The 26,540-nt window shown below is 48.2% G+C and overlaps 6 protein-coding genes across 6 annotated transcripts; 2 read left to right on the forward strand and 4 right to left on the reverse strand.

The window, feature by feature from the left end:
• Positions 1–2,212: 2,212 nt before the first annotated feature.
• On the reverse strand, positions 2,213–4,389 carry F5891DRAFT_1130082 (uncharacterized protein; the record flags this gene model as incomplete). Its single annotated transcript, XM_041364482.1, has 7 exons — positions 2,213–2,432; positions 2,581–2,957; positions 2,997–3,416; positions 3,469–3,748; positions 3,825–3,920; positions 3,977–4,163; positions 4,248–4,389. 7 exons carry the CDS (start codon positions 4,387–4,389, stop codon positions 2,213–2,215), a joined length of 1,722 nt encoding a protein of 573 aa, XP_041222607.1.
• A 6,702-nt stretch (positions 4,390–11,091) lies between these two features.
• On the reverse strand, positions 11,092–11,594 carry F5891DRAFT_983041 (uncharacterized protein; the record flags this gene model as incomplete). Its single annotated transcript, XM_041377286.1, has 4 exons — positions 11,092–11,306; positions 11,337–11,407; positions 11,455–11,520; positions 11,572–11,594. 4 exons carry the CDS (start codon positions 11,592–11,594, stop codon positions 11,092–11,094), a joined length of 375 nt encoding a protein of 124 aa, XP_041222608.1.
• A 197-nt stretch (positions 11,595–11,791) lies between these two features.
• F5891DRAFT_983042 (uncharacterized protein) lies at positions 11,792–12,453 on the forward strand (the record flags this gene model as incomplete). Its single annotated transcript, XM_041377287.1, has 4 exons — positions 11,792–11,924; positions 11,978–12,141; positions 12,204–12,327; positions 12,389–12,453. The coding sequence occupies 4 exons, from the start codon at positions 11,792–11,794 to the stop codon at positions 12,451–12,453; spliced, it is 486 nt and encodes a 161-aa protein (XP_041222609.1).
• A 1,220-nt stretch (positions 12,454–13,673) lies between these two features.
• Positions 13,674–14,024, forward strand: F5891DRAFT_957718 (uncharacterized protein; the record flags this gene model as incomplete). The annotated part of the gene is made up of 1 exon (XM_041375507.1): positions 13,674–14,024. The coding sequence occupies one exon, from the start codon at positions 13,674–13,676 to the stop codon at positions 14,022–14,024; it is 351 nt and encodes a 116-aa protein (XP_041222610.1).
• A 27-nt stretch (positions 14,025–14,051) lies between these two features.
• On the reverse strand, positions 14,052–17,593 carry F5891DRAFT_1244883 (uncharacterized protein; the record flags this gene model as incomplete). Its single annotated transcript, XM_041369789.1, has 9 exons — positions 14,052–14,356; positions 14,409–15,122; positions 16,452–16,484; positions 16,535–16,639; positions 16,700–16,807; positions 16,857–16,971; positions 17,021–17,103; positions 17,150–17,302; positions 17,495–17,593. The coding sequence occupies 9 exons, from the start codon at positions 17,591–17,593 to the stop codon at positions 14,060–14,062; spliced, it is 1,707 nt and encodes a 568-aa protein (XP_041222611.1). The 3' UTR covers positions 14,052–14,059.
• A 5,492-nt stretch (positions 17,594–23,085) lies between these two features.
• Positions 23,086–26,349, reverse strand: F5891DRAFT_1244886 (histone transcription regulator 1; the record flags this gene model as incomplete). The annotated part of the gene is made up of 13 exons (XM_041369790.1): positions 23,086–23,261; positions 23,355–23,445; positions 23,492–23,590; positions 23,640–23,790; positions 23,839–23,965; positions 23,994–24,681; positions 24,731–24,909; positions 24,959–25,110; positions 25,160–25,315; positions 25,494–25,586; positions 25,638–25,723; positions 25,789–26,066; positions 26,335–26,349. 13 exons carry the CDS (start codon positions 26,347–26,349, stop codon positions 23,127–23,129), a joined length of 2,250 nt encoding a protein of 749 aa, XP_041222612.1. The 3' UTR covers positions 23,086–23,126.
• Between the last annotated feature and the right edge of the window lie 191 nt (positions 26,350–26,540).

The following is a 26,540-nucleotide window of genomic DNA, read 5'->3' on the forward strand; positions in this document are numbered from 1 at the left end:
GATTTTTTGACATCCTCTGATGTGAGTGTGTTGGTCCTCGTTCGAGCAAGGGCTACTGATCCAAGTCGTTCCCACCATTTGCAGGATGTAAGTCTGTTGATCCTCGTTCGATACCCAGGATATTCTAATTGACCTTAAACCAGGCTGAACTCCTCATATTGTTGATATCTAACCAGCTCTTTCATAGCTCAAGGGCCATTGGTGTGAAATTCGCATCATGCTTTGTCGAAATCTCCAAGAACAAGTCGAAGCATCCCGAAATTCCATTGGCTTGCAGTAAGTTGAAATGGAATGGCGCTACTGGGGATCACATCGAGCTGAACACCTTCGAACTGCTTGACCTTGAGGGTATGGAGGAAGACTAGTGACGGGAATCTGCTCTTTTGGTGTACCTATGCGATTCAAAGATTGTCGAGACTCCGAGTCGTGGTGTTGATTGATACATATCTCTATTCCAGTCATTACTAGCTATTACATACCCTTTTCTAATCAAAAACTAATTTGTTCGTGTAATGCTGTCTGATGGCGGGGAAATTGGTGAACACTGTTTGCCGAAATTTGAATGGATGGTCTCTCAAATGCTCGACAAATTAGTCAAATAACTAATGATTAGAAACATTTCTGTCAAAGTTTCTTGGGGTAACATAATCTATGTGATCCTTGAAATCAGTCGCTTTTTGAGTAATTTGTCAGTAATTGTTGATAATCACTGATATTTAGCCCAGGAGGGTTTTGCTGATGATCTTTCGCCCAATTTTAGAACTGATAGGCATTCCTGGCATTCCCCCATCTCGAAAGCTTCAAGTTCCAACATTTGATGGCAGCATCAAACTTGAAGGTTTGGACAAGAGGGTTCTTATCCTTGCTGTATTGCTTACGGCAACCATATTTGGCGGCATCCATGGTATGGCTTGGTTTTTCACCTTCCCCACATACCAGGAACAGGTGCTATGGCGCATGAGTGCCGTCACTATAACTGGCACGCCCTGGCTTGGTTTACTCACTGCAAGGCTCCTTGCAGCTCTGGACGCGCCACTTACATCATCAGGAAAAACACCAAATCCTCATAGTCATAGTGGCAGCTATATAGCGCTACATAGGCGGTGTAGTACTATGTAGACATCCAGGCTACTATATAGTACTACATAACTGGTGTAGCCGAAACCAGGACTATGTAGAGCTTCAGGTGACGGTAGTAGCAATCTGTAGTCATTGTAGCACAGTAGCAGCAGTAGTTAGTTCTAGTCACTACGAGTGGAAATACAAAATGTTTCAAGGTCAATAAAAGTATTAAAATAAAAATCATGTGCTGTCTCATAGACGTTTGCGCTCGTCCACCCAGGGTCAACAGATGGTCCCATTTTTGGAATGAGGTGACACGGACGAACCATTTCGTCAAGATGGATCACGGCTGCATTCCGGTGCAGCTGACGAGTTGAACGCGACACTTGACGCAGGCCAGAGGAGGGATCTGGCTCACGAAGCGGCATGAACCACTCGACGTAAGCTAGTGCTCGGGAGTTCGTTCCAACTAGAAACTGACGAGGGAGGGTAAAGATGATACGAACTTGTGCAACTCACACACCTAGTACAGTATCCATTTCAGTCAGTGTGACATTGAAGTGTTGAATAGTAACCAATGCTTACCTTCGAGTGTCCGCAAATTCGTCGTCCGAGCACCATCACTTATCAGTGCCATATCGAATCTAGCGGGGGACCAAGGTTTTCGGCTGGCAGGACCAGGCTGCACTTCAGGTGTCGCTCTAATGCGCCACCACTTTGGTGAGTCACTGGTGCGTGGATCAGGCGGGGTAACTATGATGACTTGTCGATAAACATCAAACCGGTCATGTGGACCGGGGATGATGTTATTATGTGGCATGTGCTCGCGCATGAAAGATTTGAGGGCGGGGAGAAACATGGTGGTGCCATGTGCAGTGATGAGGCGATCAACAGACTGCCGAGGGTGTGGAGGATGCTTGGCGAGAATACGGATCACATCAGTGGGGGATGACGCAGTGGGGGATGACGGAATGGTGTTTGTGGGGGCAGCAAACTCTTCAATCTCGGCGTCCGAGTCTGAATCCAAGTCATTTCTGCGGTTGAGATATGTGTGACTGGACACTGTGGCTGACTGGGATCGTTCCGACAACCAATCAAAGTAAGAACTACATAGGAATATGGCTTCCTGCCGTTGAAGCCATAAGGCCATTTACTCCTCGTAGTCGCATTTGTTGCTGGCACGATAGGCGTCTTTTGCGAAATCAATGTGTAGTCGTTCTGGAAGCTCAGTGTTGAAACCGTCAGTGGAACCAAATAGAGTGATGGACTTAACAAAGTGTGAGATTTGATGTAATTTAGGAATGTTGAAGTGTTCGTGAACTTCAAGCTCTTGCAGGGTGTCTTTGTTGGCGTGAAACACTGCAAGCGCACTCTCCAGACCATCGAGGGATTCAGCAGTGTGCATTCAAAGCTGTGCATAATATGAAAAGTCTAGAATGGCTCGTGCAACTACTAAGACTCGACTAGCATTAATTGTGTCAGTACAGCCTTTGTTGAGCACGGCTTACTAATGCTTACCTTGGGACAGCACCAGCGAGCAGACCAACAAAGACACACTGCATTTCTTTATGCTCTGTACCCGTCCACTGTCTCACAGTCGAGATACCCTTCTTGAAGTGCCGAAGTCCAGGGTAATCTGGAATTGCTTTGAAGCGTGAGTCCATTTCATCTTCACCGACAATCTCAAGACACCATTTAACTAAGTGGTCTTTAAAGACACCTTTATGGACCTGGTGGAGGAGGTCAGGCATGAAGGCAAGAAAGATGTCGGCATGAGGGAGATTTGCCCAGAATGGGTTGAAGACGGCGCGTAACCCATTGTCGTCGAATTGAATTGGATGCTGACCATTCTTCCGCTTCTCTAATATATCTTTTGTCACCTCAGGGTCCCGCATCTGCGAAGTCAATGGATCCCCTCATTCATCGGCAGCGACCAAACACTTCAGACACCGATTTTCTTTACAGCACGCAACAAGACATTGTTCTGGGAAATCGGCTACATAAGCAGCAAGGATGGGGAAGACTCGACGGATTAACGAGTCCGCGCAGACCATCTCAACACCATTTCGACTGGCAGCAACGAGGGGTTCGAGGAGCAAGGACATGCAGTGGTGGAAAAGCCTGTAACCAGCAAGGGAGCGTGCGTCAGAAGTAAAGCAATCAAGTTTTCCAGCAGGTAAGTATCCTATAAGGACCATTGCTCGCGCTGATGTTTGCCACCTCTTCTCTTTCGCAATGTTGCCAATGGTTAAGTACACGGGCCACGCCGATTTATCGCCTCGAAATTGCGATAGACAAGTTTTGTCGGACGCAAGAATTATGGGTGCAATTGTCGCACCTTTCGGCAACAGTTTCTAGACGCCATAGGTAAGTACTTATCATTTTCGCTTTTCTGGGTGTACTTACTTGCTTGTCGCACCACCAGTCAGCCGTCCACATGTCATCAATTACTTGGTGAAGTCCTGCTGGGTCTCTGTATGCTCGCGCAGGTGTGTACACCATGTGATCACAGAACAATGGATTTCCAATGAGGTCTTTGACACACTCGACAGGATCTCGCATCCAGACTTCGACTTCTTCATGCAGCGTCTGGCCCTTCTCATCTGTTTTATTTCCCTGGACCTTAACCTTTTTGCAACTCCAGGCTGTCGCGTGTGGAAGCTCGTCGACTTTCTGGAGGAAAGATCTGTTATTGTGAAAAGAAGGTTTCGTTCAGTTTTGTGTCTATCGCCATGGTGAGTACGAAATCTTCAAAATTCAACACTAAACTTGAACTTACTATCGGTAATTTCAGAAACTCGTCTGTTCGAGTCTGGCCGAGGTTTTTAACAAGCCATTCGGCGAGTCCCCATTCCTCCCTTGCGACCTGAAGTTAATTGCCTTGCAGATGTGACAGGCAATGATTGGTACGTACCCACCATCGAAGGGAGCCCATTTGTCCTCGCCCATACACTCCTTATACTCCTGAAACCTCTCAAAGCCGGTTTTGCCTTCACGCAGTGTTTGGCCGGCGCCAACACATTGTTCAAAATATTGCGCGTGGTCCTCGTCTTCAACCTCCTCAATGGTCACCCTCCGATGTTTTGGCGCTGCTGGGTTGTCTGGATGATCGGGATTGGAAGACTCAGAGCGTGAGCGGCGATGGGGGGAATACAAGGAATACGAGTCAGCATGAGCTGAGTCACTGTTGGTGTCGGCTTGGTTTAATGTTCCTAAATGAGCCTGAGGTGCGCTGATGTCTTTTTGAGTTTCAACCAGCAGCTCCCACTGCCTTCTACAGTCAGGTTGATTATTGATATGTCTCCTGACACCTCCCTTTGAGCCCATCTCCTTGGCACAGAAATCGCAGTGAGGTATGGTGAGTGGGGTGCTTGCTAACTTCAAAACATTTTTTGATGTTCTTTTTTAAAGGCAGGCCCTGCCGGCACACTATGTTGGTCATACGTCATTCCACTTCCGTCCTTCTTGCCCATATGTCTCATATGTTTGATATGACATTGTTTGCTTCTTGATCTGTATGTTTGGTAATTGTACGTCCATTTCTTCTGCACCGGTATCGTTGTCACCAGTAGCAGCATATGCTACCGGTGTCTTATCTCTAGTTATCTCTTTGGACCTTGTGCTACGTACTATACAGTACCACCTTCGACACTCAGCCACAGATTCGCCATGTTCGTATATCAGTAGCGCCGTTCGCGTCGTCTCACCTCAGCGTTGTCCTAACATCACGCTGAGGTGAGTACCATTTAGCAGCTCTCTCGCACATACTCATATTCACTCATGTACTATCTAGACCTCCATTCTAGGTATTGAATACATCTATAGTGTTGTCCTAACATCACGCTGAGACCTCCGTTCTAGCCTTCGTACAGGTTATGAGCCCTGAGTCATAAAGCTCAGAAACTACGGACTAGAACTCAACGAACGTATCAAAGGATACCATCACACACGCTCGCTGCTAACATGGGAAAACTCAATCACATCATCGAGCTAACGGGCGCCGACACTTATTCCAGTTGGCGCAGGTCGGTCAAGCTTGCACTCGCTGGCGAAGGACTATGGAACCATTGCAGTGTAGGCACCGATCCGAACAACTTCACTGAATACGCGAGCGCTCTCCCCGTTGCTGCTACCCCAGTTCAGCCTACTGCTGACGAACTTAAGAATATGAAGGAATGGACTAAGGAGGACGCACAGGCAAAGGCCATCATCGGCCGCAAACTCTCCCCAGTCGTCCAGAACATGCTCGACGAATCCCTCTCAGCTCATGAACAGTGGGATGTCTTGGCTCAGCGATTCTCGCGCCTAGACGTTACCTCGCAGTTCGAGCTTCGCTCACAGCTGTTCTCTGAAAGGCTCAAGGACACAGAGGATGCTCCACGCTACCTTGGAGTGTTAGAAAACGGCCGATGTCGTTTTGCTGAAATGGGCATAGTATTCACTGACGAGGAAGCTATATTCATGTTGCTGAACGGGTTACCCGACTCACCACAATGGATCGTGTTTCGAGGACTCACCATCGGGATGTTCTCCAAGCCCTCAGTCAGCACCTCTACTACGACGTCCACAACGTCTACTCCTGCTCCACCAAAGATCACCTTCCAAACCATTGCTACCTCCTTTTCGGAGGAAGCCAATCGCCAACGCAGTCAACTCAAGATGGCGAAGCCTGGATCTGAATATGCTAACACGGCTAGCGGGCCCCACTCATCACTCGGAGGAGAGTCCAGGACGACCAATCCTGCAAACAGTGTCAGAATTCACAAGTACAACCCCAAGGGGGTGCCTTGTGACAATCCCGTCTGCACTGGCTTACCTCGTTCCTTGACACACGACAGGGAACATTGTCTTCAACCGGGTGGAGGTGCGGAGGGTACCAAGAGCTCGTGGAACAGAAAGGGGAACAAAGCCAAGAAAGACGTTGCTGCATCTGCAATGGAGTCCAAATCCGAGACACCGCAAGTCCCTTCCACTGAGTCAAAGTCGTCCTCTCAACCGCAAGGAGAGCTAGCCTGTGCAACAATCACAGAAATCAGTCCAGACGATTCTGTAATGAGTGCTGAAGACTTAGCGTGCATAGCGAGACAAGCTCTATCTACCATTCTAGACTCAGGCGCCACTTCGACTCTCATTACCAATTGTGACGTCTTTTGGACTTACTCCGAGAAGGCTAAAGTAACCGTTAAAACCGCCAATCACGGGACGCTTGCCACATCGGGTCGCGGTGATTGCATAGCCGAACTTAGGATCAACGGCCAAGTAAGCCGTGTTCATCTCACACACTGCCTTCACGCACCTGGTGCGCTCATTAATCTACTCTCTGTCGGCCACATGTTGCAAAAGGGCTGGGGGTGCAACTTTAAACCAGACCCAGCATGCTGTGAGCTGGTCCATCGCAACAATGTACTCGGCAGTCTCCCGATGATCGGAAACCTTTTCTTCATCGACCTAAAGTTCCTTACTCCAGATTCGCTGTCTATTCGTACTAAAGACCCAGAAGAAATTTCTGCCTTTGCCCACGTTCCTTTGTCTTGGGACTTGTGGCACGCGCGGATGGGACACCCCGGGGGAGACGCAGTCAAACGTCTCTCCACATGTGCGACTGGAGTTAAGGTGAACGTCTCTACTGCCTTACAGCGCTGTGAACCATGCGTAATGGCCAAGCATCCTCGGCAGCCCTATCCGTCCTCTGAGACTCCACGGGCAGCACGCATGCTGGACCTCATTCATTCAGACCTGTGCGGTCCTTTCCCTACTGCAACCCCACACGGCAAGATACACTTCATCATTTTCCTCGACGATCACACGAATCTCCTCAATCTGCAGTTGTTAGCCAGCAAGGACCAGGCCTTAGAAGCTTGGACGCTCATCAAGAGGAAGTGGGAGAATCACGCTGAACGTACCGTCAAGGTTTTCCGCTCTGATAACGGAGGCGAGTTCATCAGTGCAGCCTTCTCAGAGGCACTGGCCGTTGCAGGGATCACGCAGCAACTTTCGGCTCCCTATGCTCATCAGCAAAACGGGAAAGCCGAACGCGCGATACGTACCATTGAAGGTCGGTTATTTGCCATGCTGGAAACAGCTCAGCTCCCCGCAACGTTCTGGGGGGAGGCAGCACTTACCGCTTGCTATCTGTGGAACAGAAGTGAGTCCAGCATACTGCCGGCAGGAGTCACGCCTTTCGAGCTCATCAACAAACGAAAGCCCGACCTTTCTCACCTACGTGTCTTCGGCTCGCGATGCTTTGCACGCATTCCAGCCGAGCTGCAAACAAAGCTTGGACCCCACTCGCGCCAGGCCATCTTTCTAGGGTATCCTGAAGGTGTCAAGGGCTACAGACTTCGTGACAAGGACACGGGGACCTTCTTTATTGCGAGGGACATCATCTTTGACGAAAATTTTCCTTCCCTCGCCCATCTGAACGATAGTGACTTGGAAGACGATGAAGTAGAACGCACTCAAAGCTCGCCCTCATCCGTTACTTCACCAACCCCTGTCACTGCACTCATTCCAGCCTCACCAGCATCTCTCACTCCCATTCCACACATTCCACGACGCTCCGTTCGCTCTCGCACTGCCACTGCCGCTGGCCAGGCATACGCTGAGGAAATTGCCACCTCCAAGGCCCGTCTGCAAACACTTCGAGAGACTCGTTTAGCTCGAGCAGAGGGTGCGGTGCGTACCAGCATTGACGTTACAACTAACGCACCACCTACTGCACCTGACCTCCCAAGTGTCGACATTTCCGCAATTGAGCCGAACATTGATGTCCCAGACGCCTTTGCTAACCTCCTCATCGAGGAACACGCCCACATCAGCATCAGGAGTGATCGTCGACGCAACCCTTCCAGCCCGGAATACGATATGAACGTGCCTCCAGCAACGTATGATGAAGCTATGCTACGCCCCGACAGGAACGACTGGCTCGCTGCCATGGAGACAGAGTTGGGAATCATGAGGGAGATGGAAGTTTACCGTGTCGTACCATTACTGGCGGGGCGCAAGGCAATTGGAAACAGATGGGTGCTAGAGTTTAAGCAGGACAACAAGGGGGGTTCTAAGTATAAAGCGCTGTAGAGAATTATGCCTCTCATGGCGTGATATGGTGCTTTACACTAGGAAGTACATAGCACGAACTTGTAGCGTCACTCTGTGCACTACCCACAGCTATCTCTATATGACGCGCAGCTTTCCCGCGCAACGCGCGCCATGCGCGCACCATTCCCGCGCTTCACGATGTATACGCGCGCGCGCGTTCCCGCGCTTGCGCGCCCTATGGCGCCAGCCATCCAGAAGCATCCATCCACTGTCCACCAAGCTCCCTAGTGCGTATATTTCCATTTCCTTTATTAGCATAGTTCCACCTTTATTTTTATCATGCATTCTCACTCATATATATATTTTTACATACCTACTCGGTAGCGCTTCGGCTCCGCTTGACCGCGCTTAGGCGCGCTATATAAGCGCCAGCAGTACATACTATTACTTACCTTTCACACCTTACTTTTTCCCTTGAACTTACTAGTTATCACCCACTATTTACTTAGCAGTACATAGTAGAAGTCTATTGGTCTACACTTTGCATCTATCTTTTCTTATATTGCTTTATATCATCACTTAAGCTTAGTCTCTTTTATTTCCGCTTACGCGCGCGCACTTTCCCGCGCTTCGCGCTAATACGCGCGCGCGTTCCCGCGCCTTCGTACCTTGCGCGCACTTGCGCTTTCTCACGCTTCGCTGAAGCGCGTACCTCTAGATCTTCGCAGCACTCGCTTCCCCTAGGGTCGAACGCACTTGTCTCCTCAAGAATAGCAGACTAGGTAACGCGCGACCTCACAACATTTTATAGATACAGTTAGGAGCATCCTTGTTCCTCATTGTATTGTTGTTTCTACAGCGCGCCTGGTTGCGCAAGGCTTTTCTCAAATCCCTGGCGTTGATTTCGGGGCCACCTTCGCTCCTGTCCTCAAAACATCCTCCATTCGACTCATTTCCGCCCTCGCCTGCAAGAACAATTGGGAGTTAGACAACTTTGATGCGAGGCGTGCGTTTCTTTGGGGCACCCTCAAGGAGGAGATCTATATGCGGCAACCGAAGGGCTTTGAAGATGGGGATTGGAGGGTTCTCGTTTGGCGCATGCTGCGCACAATTTACGGACTCAAACAGTCTGCGATGGAGTGGTATGAGGAGGTCTGTGCAATGATGGCTGAACTAGGCTTCACACGGTGCGCCGTAGATTATGCAGTTTTCATTTATGACCGCGTCCACGACGGCAATTTTCGCGTCATCTGCATCGTCGGTTTTCATGTCGACGACGGACTCGGCACCTCCAATACCCCTCCCTTTCTTCGCTGGGTCAAGAGCCGTTTCAACGAGCATTTTGGTATAAAGGATTTGGGGCCAGTGCAAAAGTTCCTCGGTATTCAATTCGAGTGACATCGCCAAGGACGTTGCCTCTGGATGCATCAGGCCGAGTACATTAGCCACCTCCTTGACGAGTACGGAATGCTCGACTGCAATCCCGTGCTCCTTCCTTTAGATGCCAATCACCCCTTTGGTCGACCCTCTGACACGCATGATGTCATCCCTAACCTCATTTCGCGTTATCGCAAGCTTATTGGCGAGTTGCTCTATCTTTCCATCTGCACTCGACCCGACATCTCTTTCGCCGTCAACTCCCTTGCGCAACACAACGCAAACCCATCCCTCAATCATTATGCTGCTGCTAAACGACTCTTGCGCTATCTTAGCGGGACCATCAACGTTCGCATGCTTTATGGGGGTGAGCGCGTCGATGAGGGCTTACACGCCTTCTGTGATGCTGACTGGGCCAGCAACCCAGAAGACCGTCTCTCTATTTCCGGCTACGCTTGGTACTATGCCGGGGGTCTGATCGCACACGCGTCGAAGAAGCAGGCCACGCACGCTCTTTCTTCGACAGAGGCTGAATATATGGCCGTCACGCACGTCTTTCAGGAGGGCTTGTGGTTGCACTCGCTCTTCAACGAGCTCCATATCTCTTATGTCACTCCCATCGTCATTTATATGGACAACACCGGAGCCATCTCGCTGTCCGTCGAGGCCAAAAACCACATCCGTTCCAAACACATCGACATTCGCTACCACTTCATCCGTGAATACGTTGACAAGGGCATTTTCCTGCTCAAATGGGTGCCCTCTCACCGTAATGCAGCGGATATCTTCACGAAGCCTCTTCCACGGCCTTTGTTTTTGAAGCACGTCTCGAACCTCTCACTGGTGTCTCGGTGAGGGGGTGTGTTGGTCATACGTCATTCCACTTCCGTCCTTCTTGCCCATATGTCTCATATGTTTGATATGACGTCGTTTGCTTCTTGATCTGTATGTTTGGTAATTGTACGTCCATTTCTTCTGCACCGGTATCGTTGTCACCAGTAGCAGCATATGCTACCGGTGTCTTATCTCTAGTTATCTCTTTGGACCTTGTGCTACGTACTATACAGTACCACCTTCGACACTCAGCCACAGATTCGCCATGTTCGTATATCAGTAGCGCCGTTCGCGTCGTCTCACCTCAGCGTTGTCCTAACATCACGCTGAGGTGAGTACCATTTAGCAGCTCTCTCGCACATACTCATATTCACTCATGTACTATCTAGACCTCCGTTCTAGGTATTGAATACATCTATAGCGTTGTCCTAACATCACGCTGAGACCTCTGTTCTAGCCTTCGTACACACTACACTACCCTTGGAGATGACTCTTGGAGACGACTTTTGTTTGCGCGCTTCAGACCTGTCATGGTGGATCCAACTCGTTTGCACGCTTCAGGCCTGTCACGGAGGATCCAACGGATGACATCAAGGTCGTACGACTTGAGAACAGCGAAGATTGCTCTATGGTGAGTGTTTCCGAGGTTGCTTTCTAACTTCGTAATATTTTTAATGAGTTTTTTTTCAAGGCAGGCCCTGTAACTAACCCTTTCGTGGAGGCACCAATCTGGTGCGCACTTCAGGCCTGTGCAGGCCCTGCCCTGGTTACTGCGCCACACTACACTAGTCTCGATATACCATGGGCGGCAAGCACTAATTCGAACAGTTGCGCCCGTTTGGCCTCCTCACAGCGCCTCACTTCTGCCTCCCAGCGCTCTACAATGAGTCTTCGCAAGTTTGCTTGCAGTAAGGTAAGAGCTGGACCCGGCACCATTTCCAAGAGCTGCAACTTTTTTGCATGCTCGCAATTCTTCAATTCCGCCTCCCAACGCTCTGTAATTAGTTTTTGCAAGTAGGACTGACTAACCATGACAGGGCTGGGCGTTTGGCGAAACGGCAGAGGAAGTGGATACATAGGCTCATCGAGCTTTGGCCTGCAAGCCGGTGAGCATTGGGGCTGTGATGAAGACATGCAACTAACCTTTTGACAATAATATTTCCATTTTTACTGGTAGCGGTTTTGTCGCCTATGGCTGGGGACACTGTACTATACAATTTGTCAGAGCACGCCGGTGAGTGTTTGATGCAGACTACATACCGCTTGTAGACTGAGATAACCATGGTAGGGAAATGTTGCACTGCAGTAACGGTACACTCGCTGCTTTTATCATTTTCTGTCTGTTGATCACAGCTTTAGCTCTGAACTTTACACGCCCTGAAATCAACAAAAAAATTCAAGGTTTAGATGTCTTTGTTTATGTCTTTCATAGCGCTATAAAATCAGCTTACCGTGAGCTAATGTTCCCTTGCAGACAACCATGGCTACCAGTCGCAAGGTCGCCTCGAAGCACGCAAAATCGAAGGACGCGCAACCAGCGCAACAAGTACCACCACCTACACGCACCGCAAGTGGTCGACAGCGACGCCCGACTGAAAAAGAAAACTACCGTGGTAAGCCCTGACAATATTGAGCGAGAACGTCTCACTCACTAGTGACTCTACAGTCTCTGAGTCTCAGCACGTCACCTATCGCCAAGAAACCAAGGAAAAGAAGATAGAAAAACAGAAGAAAAAAGCACTGAGGGCTGCTTACGATGCTGATCCTGATGGCTTCGAGGAAGAGCCATCTGAGCTGCGTAGCGACATGGATAGGGCAGAAGAAAATATGGTACGTTCACCCGTTTTCTTTGATGCAACTCAGAATAATCACTGATTAAATTTTTTATTTAGTTCTCAGATTGCGACATGGTGTCCAAGCTGTCCCGGTCCAAATCAAAGGTACTGACATTCAGTGCTGGTAAAATACCCCCAGTGTCGCGCAACGCCAGTGCCATGTGCAAGGCTACTACTACAGGTATGTGTCTAGTCTTTTGATTGTATACTAAGACTAATCCGCCTCTACTACTATCGAGCAGCTCCGACTTTGAGTCCATCTGATGACTCCGAGTCGGATGAGTCAACAGACCATGAGTCTCGCTGACCTGAAGACCACATTGATGACGAGGACAACGACCATCAGAGAACAGATGAGTCCTTGATATTGTAGCCGTGGGAAGTATAGCACGGTCTAATTCTGCTCTCACCAAATATTATCTTTTATACTGTGGGCAAATTGAGTTGTACATACATACACATGAATGCCTGCAAATCCGGCTCAACATAAACAGCCCATGACAATGCTGTGACATCCCTCCTTTGTAACCGGTTAGGAGTGCTATTATACCTATTCCAACTATTTTGTGCGTTCTCATTTTTCAAAAATTGTGTCTTGCATTATATTACTATGTAAGGCTTTCTCGTGGAAAGCGACACGAGCATTGATCATCAGATCTTGATTACCATGAAAGTTTGTGACAATCTTGTGACATTGCACCGTCGCAGTCTAATAGGTATTGTAGGGTAAAGTATGTCTCTTTGTTGAGTGTTCCCGTGCACCATTCTTTGGCTTTAAGAATTATGGCAATATATACTGTGATAAATCTGAGTTGTTGGCACATAGCCATTCATGTCTGCAAATCTAGATTATCGCGAGCAGTTTATGATAAGGTTGTGATGTCGTAGCGTGACGGCCGGCAAGAGATGGTAGCGTAAGTATGTCCCCCTTGTCGAGCATTCTCATTCTTCAATATTTATGTCATAAATTATATGACTATTCAAGGCTTTCTCTCGGAAAGCGGTGTTCGCATTGGTCAGCAAAACTAAATTAGCACGCGAGTTTATGACAATGTTGTGTTATTGTGCCATCACTGCCTGTAAGGACTAAGAGCGTCCAGTTCGTATGTTTTGTGAGTGTTGCCATGAGACCTGTAGAGATGCTTTTCCTAAATATCTATATATTCCATAAGAAATCTTGGTTTTTCATACACACCCCCCAGATCTAAACTTACAAGACACATCAATGACGGAGTTGAAGTATAGCAGCATCATAAACATACAAGTCACGGTAGCGTAGTGGCCACGATTTGAGAGCCTATTCTCCCTTTCTCTTATGTAAAGTATCGGTTCTATGGCTATATAAAGCATTCTAATGGAAAGTTGGTTTTACAATGCCTGCCGAATTTAATGGGCCGTGTGACTCAAAAGCGAGGTTGAGGTGCAGCGACGTCGGAGCATACGAGGCGCAATGGTGTAACATGCATAACGACACCTGCTATAAGCACCTTAAGTATGGGGGAAAAGAGAGGGGATGCAAATTGTCGAATGCGGCTTGATGGCACAGTGCAAGAGAAAATAGTGTTAGATGTAGAGACTGGCTCGATCGAACTTCGTCAGTGGCGGGGTCGCGTGAACAACTTTACAAACTGGGTATTGTTTTTGTTGCAATGTAACACGGACACGCAATTTATTGGGTCGGGAGAGGCAGCGAAAGCTGCTGTCTTTTACATCACAGAGTATATTATGAAAGGGGATGTTCCCATGTATGTTGGTTTACAGGCGTTGGATTTCGCTACAAAGATGCATGATGCTAAGTCTATTGATACAGAAAGTGTCAATGATGCTCACAGGTGTCGAAATGTGATCTCGAACTTGTACGTTTCGAGGAGCGCTTGAACGGCTGCAAGATAGTGTGCCGGGCTGCACGCTGGTCATGGTATGCGGTGACTGCATCGCACATTTGGGCGAACATGCTTGCGATGAGTCCGAGGCGGGTGTGGCTTAGTAACGCAGAGGGGTGAAGAGAGGCAAGGAGAAAAAAGTAGGAGAATCTTGCTCTGCGTTCTCGTAGGGCGCATAATGATCGGTGAGGGAGAAACGACCTGAATCGTCTGCTGCAGCTCTGGGCTGTGAGCTATTTGGCCTTGTTCAACATCCAAGCCAACTTCGGAAGTTGGCATTATCGGTGAGGGAGAAACGACCTGAATCTGAACCGAGCCAGGGTGAGCCTATAATTCAATCACTTTGAAACTTTCCTGTATTGATACCAAGAACGCTTACCCATATCAAAGTAAGTCGATCCTGCTCCAAAAAAAACCAGTCAAAGTGACGTGTCGAGAAACCCGCGGGGCAGACAGCAGTAGTGTAAGGATGATTCGTGATAATGTCTGCATCGTCTTCTGTGAAGCATGTCTGAGCCAGCCGACCAGGCCTGCAGATGAGACGACCTGGTGAATTGCAATTGTAGACGTTATTCGAATGTTCTAAGCGAGAAATGGCTCTATTAAAGTCCCAGATGTGTACATAGAAGGAACCCTCTACAGGGAGTTCTTCCAATCTTTGTCCAGGTTCAGGAGCACGATCCTGAGGCAGAGCATGTGCCATTTTGCTGCCGAACACGCTGATTCGGTGGCTTGGATGATGCGGAAAGTAGCGTGTGTACTTGGGGCCCCACTCTGACCAAGGAATCTCAACAGGTATCTCTGACTGTGTGGCGTTTGTTGCAAAAATGGCCATATTGACGACTAGAATTACCTGCCATGAGCTCGACAGGACCTCCAAAACCATGATTTGTGACTCCAGAGATGTCACGTAGTCAGGTATAAGGTCTGGGTGAACCGCTTGCCCGTGAAACGATGGGGTTGCATGAATAACATAGCGCGGCAGGTCGTTCACGAATTTGTGGCTTGGAATGAGCTGGAGGATAGGTAAATCGTCTTTGATATGCTTCGCATGGATGACGAGATCGTTCGAGTCACGGAGAGCGAAAGCCACCTTCAGGAACAGACGAGTGCGTCTTTAGTTACTGACTCAGTGGTGGCAACGAAAGTAACTACTAACCTAATGGTCACAGAAGTTCCCGCATGTTGCAGCTCCAGGAACAGTAGCAGGACACTGATTGTCCGTTTTCCCGGGCCCAAAGTTGATGTTCGGGCTTACATAATTCGTATGGGCCGCTGAAAAAGGAAACCCTATCAATTTCGACCAGACTCATCAGCATCCAAACGTCCAAGAGAAATCGAAACACTTATTGTATGTGGGACCGCAGGATACGGTAAGTGATCCAAATATTATTACGGACGCTGACTCTTGAGTCGACCATCAGTGCTACTATGGTCTGGATGGAGGTAGAAGCCAAGAGAAGGACAGTGGAGAGAAGGACAGTAGAGAGAAGGGCGGCGACGAGGAAGAGGGTAAAGATCGCGCGGAGACCCGTACCAAGAAATGTCGGAATCGTGTCGAGGTGTGGAAGTTGGTTGTTGAATATGTTGGGGTTGAAGAAAATGCGAACGGATTGATGGTAAGCTCTTTGATCAATAAACTTAAGAGTCGATCAGAACTGACCTACGGTCTTGGAAGAAGACGTGGTGACTCAGTGGGGTACTCAAATCATGGCGCAGGCCATTGGGCCGCTGATTCATCGAATGCCGAGTCTGAAAAGAAATAGTTAGTGCATAGCCGGCCTTGGTATCAAATTCTATACTCAGTTCTCCTCCCATGAGACGCCCTGGATTTGTGTAAGATCATTTATGGCGAAAAGTATAGCTTCGTCTCCTCCAACAACGGCTGCATGTGGGTAGAGCAATACTTGACAAATAAGACACCGTGTTCTGAATTTTCAGTCTAAGTGCGGTTTTGGAACTAAAAAAAAAGAGTTTTGCTGACTTTGATCTTCGAGCAAAATCACTGAATCCTGTATTATCGAGAGAACTGCAAACACTATCGGCTTCCTTGGATATTGGGCTAGGCTGGAGAATGACTGGGTACAGCACATAATGTAGCTCGTTGTTTATCTGTGGTGAGCCACAGGACAGGTTCAAAGACCAGCTGTTGCTGTACTCGAACTTCAAAGACTCGATGGATTTATGAATAACTTCGACCATACTGTGGTTAACCAACAATATTGCTATTGCCGCGAACTCCACGTTGATTGAGAATGTCGGAGAGACGTCTTCCATGATCGCCTCAAAACCTTCGGTGCTGCTGGTCATGGTGTCAGACCGTGACACGGTGCTCCAACTGTGAATTTTCGGCTTGTAGAGGCTATGCTCATCAACATAACGGTGTGATGCGTAATATCTGCTGGTGTCCATTTGCTCTTACATCCAACGGAACAGCACGGGTCCTTTTGCGACCCTAGGTTGCGCGTCAGTAACTAATCAGACTTAAGGAGAAGTTAAAGGTACATGGAAGTTGAATGGCACGAGAACACCGATTTCCATGATGTCTACAGTGCGGGAAGCATCATTTATTGGGAGCATGCTCTTCCTGTCCCTGACAACAAGCTGGTCCTAGGCATGTGGCACGCTTGAGTGAGGTGCTAACTTGCATCATGGGGTGGATGATTTCACCATGTCGGTATCACCATACTTTGGATCCTGTGGAGTCAACATTGATATTTTCAGGTGCAAGGGAGTGAGGAAACTCATACGCATTGTATCATGGAGACAGAGAGATCGCTGTCGTTCTCAATAACGAAGAATCATTTTCCGCAGCAGACAGTATTACGAATATCGTGGATCCATCAATCACGACATCAGCCTTCACTACATCCATGTCATCGTCTGGGAGTCGAACGCGAAGGTGAATAAAACCTATGTCCTCAATCTTTATGGGTGCAGACCTGAAACATTATCAGGAAGGTATCAGAGACAACATGGATGGGATATTACCACTGAGTCCAGGGTACGCAATAGTGCCTGAATGTCAGCACAGTTAACTCAACAGAGTTGCCTCCGTGTGACATGGGGGTAGCCTGAGGAATGTGAGGAGATAGAAAGGTAGTATGGGAGGGAACTTACCAAGAGGGGGACTCTGGTCATATTCACGATATCCACTACATGGTAGTTCGGAATGAGACTGGGTTGTGCGATAAAATAAGAAGGGTCGTCGAAGCTGCCTGAGCGAGGACGGACGTCACGGGTGGATGGTGCAGGAGGAAGTCGATAGCAGAACTAAGTGACGAGGAGGTGTGACGATGATGAAATCAGTTGTATGAACGCAGTGAGGGTTCTACAGTGATGACAATATTCGCAGAATAAGGGCTGTAGTAGTCATGCTGATTTTGAAGTTGGATGGGGGTCAAGACAAGATGACTGCCTGCATCTCAAAGGATGCGTTGAAAACCAGAGGTACGTCTGCAGTACGGGATTCGATGGTAGCGAGATATTATTGAATTCTTTATAAGAGTCGAGAACAATGCATCTGTGTGGCTCTGCTTCGTCAGTCTCCCTGTCTATCGGCATGGTTTCCACACTGTATGCCAAAATATGTGAAAGCCATTCTGTCACTGCCACTGGCAGATCATAAGGCAGTGCAACAGCTTCTTCTCGGACATGATATGCGGCACCTCAGAGGATGCAAAGTTTCTTCTGATGAATGAAGAGCAGAATAAATAAGTTATCAATTGGCTTGAGCGACCCCAACAGACATACCCAAAAAAATCCGAGTCCTACTAGTACAGTGCGGTATCGGCCGGGCGGCGAGCGCGTTGCCACTGTTCCGAGTCAGTATCATTTATTGCTGCTGCTGCCGCAGCTCCAAGTTTCACTCGTGAGCCAGGCTGGAACTTATGCTCAGGACCCGTTAAGCCGACTCTGATGGACGTGCCAGCCTTGATCCGGTAGTACCGCTGTTTGGCTGCCAACTTGGAGATACGGTCCTGACGATGAGTTTTTTACATGGTAAGGGTGATACTGTTTCGGCAAATGCCGCGTGGGCTGAGATCTTCAAGTTCCAGCAAGGGTCCCAGTCAGGACACTATATATCGTACCTAGCGCGTACCTAGCGACGAGAGCTCCCGGGCCAGCACCAGTGACTTAATGATGGGTTTTCAATCGGATGACTCGGAGGTTTGCGAGATGCTATGAGACTTGCAAGTACAACTGATGATCACTTAGCCGCGCGGCTAACATATTTCAAGCATCCCATGACCTGTGTTGATCTTAAGGAATTTAAAAAGATAGGAAGTCATCGTCATCGTCCTCATCTCCATCCACCACGTCCGAGCCATCTTCGAGCTCATCTTCCTCATCTTCAAGTTCCAGTTCTTCATCACTAAACTGTTCACCCCCTGCCTCTTCGTCCTCATCATCGCATCCTTCATAATCGCCACTGTCACTATTCTCTTCGTAAGCCACGTCTGCCTCGTGATTATTATTGATGATGCTTGTGCTGTCGCCTCGTGCAACTGAGTCATCAAAACAGTCTCTGGTTATCCTTCGCAGGATTGCCGGATGTCCAACACTGAAGTAAGTATAGCGCATAAACATATCGCGATCGACGAATCTGGTTAAAGGTTAATAGAGGATATGCTTGAGAATAAATTCACTCGCATGCCAACATAGTACGCTTCCCAGTCGTCTAACTCTTCTCCAGGACGCGCCAATGATTTTCCGTGACGAAGGGAACTTACACCACGCCCCGAAGCAAAGGCTGGAATTAAATGCGCTCCTCGGATCACTTGCCCTGGATCAAGAAATCCGAATGCATCTGTATCCGATTCCTCCACAAAGGCAACCTTGGGAAGACGAGCATGCTTCATGCCAGATTTGTTGTTCCGCAACGGAGCCAACCATCTAACCCACAGAACTTCAAGATGGTGCTTCACAGGTCGACCCTCGTTGTTCAGCCATGCTTCCATATGGTAAATCCCGAGAACGCGGGCGTACCAGTACGGGTGGTTAGGGTTCGTTTCCCCTGAAAGCACCATGACATCGGCATGCGTTCTAGGATTGATAGTGTCGTACTCGCGCCTCATGTCATATGTGGTGTAATGTACTTGCATGGTGTGGACGGAATAGATCGTATTATTAGGAATGATAACGGAGTGTCGGTCTTCGTCTGTGAAGATATGGTCACAGTAGCTGACATCTAAGTTCCGCAGCCTATAAAGGATGTGGTCCTTTAGTTTGGGGATGAACTTCTGATAACTGCATGAGTAAGGAGCATTAAAAAGCGATGCTAAGTCTACCTTGAGAGCTGGATCATTATCACTTTCTCGAAGTAATCCGAATAGAGAGACTGGTTGATTCTGGCTCATTGCGATATGATAACGCTTGCCGGGGGGTGGGACTTTGTCTGGTGATTGACTAGTGGAGGGGATTATACCCCCTGCTGCGAGCCGCTGTAGCACGCAGCGCCTGCGCTCGTGCTTGGCTAATTGCGCTGGAGTATCTGTTTTGCTGGTGAGTGGATAGTACGCCTTCAGAGCTCGGTGCGCAAGCTCCCCCTAACCAAGAACTTCAGCTGCATATTAGCAGGACTCGAGCAGATACGCACGATTTGGGTAGTGAAAGAATCAGTGGTTCCAAAAAACCTGATAGTTCTCATATAATCTCCCATAGCATGAAATTTATATGTATTTAAATTGAACTTCTTTGCTCTTGCCCCAGTCGATTCGGAAGTGGCGTTATGTGTCTCTGCGCGCTGAGCTAACCTCCTCTGGCGAGCTGCTTTCTCTTTTGGCAGCTCTACGGTGCTGAAGGCAGCGCAGGTGTGGGCTCGAAACTTCCGTAACTTGTGGGAGAGTTGTTTGAATGTCTCTTCAAGAAAATTTAATGTAGACTCGGAGTGGATCCTAAGTTTAACGAGCGCATGCCACTGCGCAAACCGATATAGCAAAGACTGCACCGCCCCATCATGCTCAGCGGGGAACAGACCTTCAAACACTGGAATGGTGCACTGGAGGGCGTGTCAGAGAGCGTAATGTAGAAAGGTAACACAAAACCTGTAATATATCCTCGAAGTCACGAGCTGCCAACCTTTTCATCTCGGACGTATTATCCGCAAACTTTCGAATTACCCCATTACCAAACGTCGGCACCTGGCGAAATCTAAGGTAAGATTGAAAGGTCAGTAGCACATCAGGAGATAATGGTCATCCGAAAAAAATTCGCGCACCTGAAGTCGAGGATCGCAACAAGCTGAGTACCCCCAGGAAGGGCATTAAGTAGTCTGATCAAGTGGGTGAATAATGCTTTCCAGGTACCCAATTCACATTCATGCATGAGGTCAACGACCAGCATGCGAAATGGATCAAGCCTGAGCGGACCAAGCTGCTTGACGAATTGATTCTGCAAATGCAAGTTTGAGTTTATCAAAAGCTAACATGAAACCGCCCTTACCAGAATAGGCACCCAGGAACCTTCTCGGAGGGTGTCTTCGACTTTGGAACCATCTACAGTATGACCTCCTGTATAGATAAATTCGCGAGCCTTCGCAACCTTCGCCGTAACATACACTCGAAGGTTGGTGATACGGCTTTTCATGTCTTTCATGAGACCAAGACAATTGAACGAGCCTTTAGGTGTGAGGCAGCGAGGGCACGCACACGAGCCCATATTCTTAATAGTCGCGATTAAAACCCTGGAAAATTATGAAGTTATCCAACAATTTTAATCGAGGCAATGAAAATGTACTTCTCAGGATAATCCGCTGAATAGGTAAATATTCGAGGAAATACTCTCTGCATTACTCCGTTGGCACATTTCGAAACGATACCATGCTGATATGCGTAAATGAACTCTTCATCCAGCAAGATCTCCCAGCAGGCATGGAACAATTCTCTGCGGCAGAAGGTATGAAGAGAGCCTATGCCAGTTTTCGATATTCGAGGTAGGCGACTCAGAACATCTTTGATACTATCAGGAATCTGAAATGGCAGTTGACGTCCCCCGCGTTGAAAAACATGAAATTAGGAGGGCTTACCAAAGGTAGAAATCCTATAAGGTGACATGAACCTGAGGTAGGCGACGAACGCACGTATTTCGTCAGATTTCCGAAGTAGACATAAAGCGGCCACGCCTTCGCAGTGCCGAAGTTTGCCAGGTGAGTAGCATCCGAAAAGAACATCAGTCCTGCGATGACACGTTCCAATGTACACCCGAACTCCCTTGGTAGCTTGTGGATACCATCCTGAGCCTCCAGCCAGGCATCAGAGGTGTATAATTCATCGTATATTCGTTCTTGGTGACCGTCGAGAGGATCCTTCCACAGACGTTTGAAAGGGAAGAGATGAAATGCTCCTGCTTGAATGTCTGTGAATGCCGCACGTATAACTTCAACAAGAGGTCGATAATGGAATCCGGAAATGGTATAGGGCATAGGGCTATCATCCCTCGACTTAGTTGGGATGTTAATGGTAATGTCAGTCTCGATCCAGTCGTCTGGAAAAGTAATTCCCTTCCCGCTCTCGTCTTTGTCAAGTTCTCGCAAGCTCTGCCTCACAGAGAACTCCCGAAGGTGGTCGCGGTCGAAATCCTCCGCTAACATCACATTTTTGACGAGATCCGCGACTTTAGTTTCCGATACTCGAGTACCACCAGAATTCATCCAGGTTAGAAGTCGGTAGATAGTCATATTAGGAAAGGGGAACGGTGGTGCAAAGAGCTTCGATGGAGAATCATTACTTTGAATAGCTGTTGGACAAGTTCGCGCAAGTAGCGAGGACGGAATGAAATTATTCAGCTCAAATGAAGGACGGCGAGGATATAGTCAGCAGAGGCCAAACGAGTTGAATGTCGTCTGGAGTGTGTCTCTTAGTGTCAGAAGAACACGTCGGATTCTAGATCCCGCCGGGAGGTCCGAACCTCGAGTCGACGGACTCAGGGCCTCGTCAGCGCCATCGGAGTGGTTAAGATCCTCCTGTGAGGACTCAATGTCGTCGAAAGGTCTTGGAATTCGTCTCACAGGGTGTACTATCGGTTCCTCTGAAAGAGTCGAGTGAGCAGGCGAAAACTGATGATAGTTTCAATGATCAGTTACGAACGCAAGTCATCATTGTGCTCAGGATTAATTTCCATATCAACATCAAGATTTTTTTGTAGACTCTCTTGGTCAGAGGAGTGCTGCGAGTGAGAGAGACCAGATGTATTGAATAAAGTGCGAGCCGCAGACCCCAGTGGCCTCGGCGCTGCTAGTGATCGGCGAGGAGCGATTGGTCTCGGATGGCCGATTCTCTGAATTTCCCGAGTCATGTTCACATGAGTGAAAGATAAATTGAATAGCTAGGAAAATTATTCACGTGTAAAACCGCATTTGCAGAAACTGCCTCTTTTGCGCGTTCCTGTCTCTTCTGGCTTGAGAGAATGCTGGACTTCTTGTAGAAATGGCAACTTGCGCGATGCTTGCTGAGTCCTCGGGTGTCTGTTTTCCTCCCCCAAGAGCAACCTGGAGCGTCACATGACACCATAATGAGCAATAGAAACAAGAGAACAGCGATCCAACTTGAAAGAGGTGCAACCAGTGTGGGCCTTCCGAGTCTGAGGCGCATGAGTGACCTTTAGAGTCGCTGACAAGACTTGTATATGACAGGCTTCGAAACCCTACTAGTAGTTAGCTATTGAAGTCTTGGTTATTGAAGTATGCATACCTCGCGCAATTGTGTCAAGTTAATTTGTCCTGACTCACCGGCGATCACCGGCGAAAGTCGCTTACTAACTTACTAACGGCGCGACACAGTCAGACTCTGGTCCGCGCCTCATCACTGTGGGGAGTAGAAGCATTGACTTTCAAATCGGATTAATGACAAAGATCGTGGTACTGATATTTTACTCCTCGAAACACTGAAAAACACCGTTTGCGATACTGACAATTATGAATAGGATTACAATAGACTAATTTGAGAGCAATACATGACGTATGGGCGGTCAAAAAAGATAACTAGCTTGCGTCCAGGATCCATGAAAAGAGTCCAGAGCGGGGGCGTATCGAACAACAGGAGCACATGGCCGCATGCAACTTGCTCTCCAGATGACCGAGTGTGAGCGCCGTATTCCATCATGTGGGGCGCTCTTTGTGAGGCGCCGAGATATTCGTGCTGCCGATTGCACCCTCAATGGAGGCTACAACGTCTTTGTCTTTGTTCGCTCGTTGATGACCTTGCCATACATCAGAGCCCTCTGCCCACCAGCACTCAATTAGTTTTGTCCAGGAGAAAAGTTGGGCATCGTAAGCATACGCGATACCGGAAGAGCAATGAATCATTGGTGCGCCGTTATGTCAAACAGTGGCAGACAATATCGTGCAATTCGGCGAAGAGGAGAGGAGGGGTGCAACGGGTGTAGGTGGAAAGAAGGATGCAACATTCTTCACATTTCTAAGCAGAGTAAGCACTATGGAATAAAGAAAGTTGTGCAACTTACATCGAGGTCATCTGACCAGAAGCCGTGAGTATCATCAATGTCAACTTGCAGCCGTGTATCATCGCGCAAGGTGACCCACAGCTTAAAGTCGCCATCAATCTGCCAAACATGATTAAGACAGTGATGAGACCTCTGTTTTCCCACAAACCTGCGACCTGTGTGTGAATACACGTTGACAGAACCGTCTTGCGAAGCAGCCGCACAAAATGTTGTGGATGCGGTCAACGCAAGCACAGGAGATGGTAAATAGTCCAGCCATAATGTTTGCTTTCCATCAGCAAACGTGACTTCCGTGGCCCCTGCAAGGAACATCAGCTAGACCGGAACGAGTTGAAGGTCTTATGAACCATCTCCTTCTGAATTTCGGGCCTCAAAGACAAAGTCGCTTCCCTCCACATTGGCACTCAAGAATGTCAGCGGCGGAGGGACAGGTAGCATTTTTTGCACCCTCAAATAGATACGGGCGGGTCGAGACTAAACCAGTCGATGTGATTTCTCGCACTGCGACTGTTTCCCTTGGTCGATCGCCACCAAGGATAGTACGGGGCTTAGACGGCCGATCTTCGGGTGTATCAAGGACCGACGCTTTCCGTTTGCCCTTGTTTGCACTTGACATACTCGTGTCGAGTGCATTGATGGGAACATCCATGTCCATTGGTCCTCCCATCTCAATATCGGCGTCGTAAGTTCGTAGGCTTGGCACGGGTGACGTAGAGTGTGATGCCTGCCGTGATCGGGGAATCTCTGGCACTTGGAATGCACGCGATCCGAGGCCTGCTGAAGGCGGTAGCGCAGAAGTTGATACTAGGGCTGAGCGTGATGTCAATGCAGAAGGCACAGATGACATAAGTACGGGTTGTACTCTCTTCTTATTGCTCTTCTTTGCAATGAGCTTGTTGATGTGCTTGGCACCATTAATCCCAATTGATGCACCAAAACCAGATTGCGATTGCGACTGGGCACGGTTTGGGGAAGGCGGTGGCGTGATCCTCGATGCTGAAGCAGCATTTGTACTGTGGGTGCCATGCGAGAATCCTTCTGGAGTTGGTGGTGGTACAAAGCCAAACTTGTGTAAATATTGCTCTTGAGCAGAATGAGGAGCAATGCCTTCCAATTCTTCGGGGTCAAAATGGAAAACGGCTATCGTTCCGTCCGAGGATGCGGCATAGAGAGTCAGACCATCCCAGGACCTTCACAAAAGATTAGTCAGATTCTTAACAAAGGTCAAGAGAGGCTTACCAGCTGAGATCCATGATCTGTCGTTCAAAAACTTCACGCGCGACAATGAGAGGTCGTGCAGATTTTGTTTGCCAGATGGATATGGATCTGTCATCCGCGCCAAGAGCAACTACAGAGCATATGCTGGATGTAGCTATAGGTGACGCGGGATTTCGGAGAAAAATATGAGGATTGTAGACCTAGAACGTGCATGAGAATGGTAACACTTTCAACATGATCAGCACATACCACAACCTCGACTGTATTCTCATGGCCAATCAGACTGATCTCAGAAGTCCACGTGCCACGAGTTATGACTGCTGCAATGAAAACGAAGCCTTTGTTGTTCGTTGCATTCGAAGCAGTGATGTGAGCACCATCAGGCGACCAGCTGCAAAACTCTGTAACAAAACGATTAAATAAATGTGACTGGTGGCACTTGCCTAAGACGGCGGAAAAAGGTGCTGCCAGGAGAGTCCTCGAAGGGTTTTCTGATTTCTGCCTCGAGTTGCCAATCGGTCGTTCTCCAAATTTTCACAGACTTGTCGTCGGACTGAGTGGCCATAAATTCGCCCACAGGATCCCAACAAACACCTTTGACAAATCCTTGGTGTTAATCCGGCTTTCTAAGATGTTCTGAAAGTACTGTAAGTAATGAAGCTCTTGCGCTGAACTACTGAAGCTAAAAAGAAATGCTCGAAGACGTTTGGAAGCACCAGTTACTGAAGTGTGAAATAAACCGATAGCTGCGGACAGTGCAAGCAAGAGTACAAATACAGCTCACCCAGGGTATGTCCACACCAGACTAAAATGACGGAATGAAGGCCAACTGAGGCGAGATAACGATCCTCCAGCGCCCATGCTAGGTCGGTAACGTCTGCCAATTGTTTAGCGCAAATAGAAATACGACTGAGTAAACCCGATTCACCGCTTTCGTGGCCTGGAAGTCGTTTCATTGGTTTCCATCCTTCTACATTGACTTCGTTGGAACCAAAGACCTTGCCCCTACCCGACCTGTATTTGGAGAGAAGCGCAGTTGGATATTTCAGAAGCGCATCCAAATCATATACTAAACTCACGGATCAAAGTCCCATATCATCACAATCTCGTCGTCGCTACCACTTGCAAGCCACCTCCCAGAATGTGCCCACCTAATAGTCAAGACGGGACCTGTATGCATACTCAGTGTGCACAAAGACTTTGGTGGTCGATTGCTCATTTCAGATGCATGGTTGAGAATGGGTTTCATGCTCCAAATCCGAATGTTGGCATCTAATCCTCCTGTGGCTATGTGCGAACCATCAGGATGAACATGAACAGAAAATATGATAAGACACTTCGTGTCGTGGTCGGTTAGCTGTCCCACAGGTCACGTGACTTATCACGTGACCTTGGGAACTTATGTATGTGCCGTGATAAACATTGTTCTATGTGTTGCTCTTAGTTTTCTGTGGTATGAAAGAAATCAGATTAATTGTTGGCACAATGTAGTCTGATTCATAAAGGTAGTGACTAAGGAATGTATGAAGCTATTTGGGCTGAAAACACAAAGGGTTTTTTGACCCGAAACATTGTTTTGGCCCTGTGCGACAGAGTCCAGCATCAGTAAACTACAACTTTCTCACAGAGGTCACACACATGGGGCCTCACAACAGTAAGTCACGAGGCTCCACAGTTCACACAGGCTCACAGTTCATAGCGACACAACAATTACAGTCGCTCATAGCTAAACAAGACTCACAGTTAAACAGGGCCAAGGTCATAATCTAGTACTATAAAGTTGTTTGACTTGAGGCTCAGCCGGACTCGAACAAAAGTGTGACAAGAATTG

Source organism: Suillus fuscotomentosus (genome assembly GCF_016647785.1).
Source record: "Suillus fuscotomentosus strain FC203 chromosome Unknown F5891scaffold_50, whole genome shotgun sequence".
In the NCBI taxonomy this organism is placed as follows: Eukaryota; Fungi; Basidiomycota; class Agaricomycetes; order Boletales; family Suillaceae; genus Suillus; species Suillus fuscotomentosus.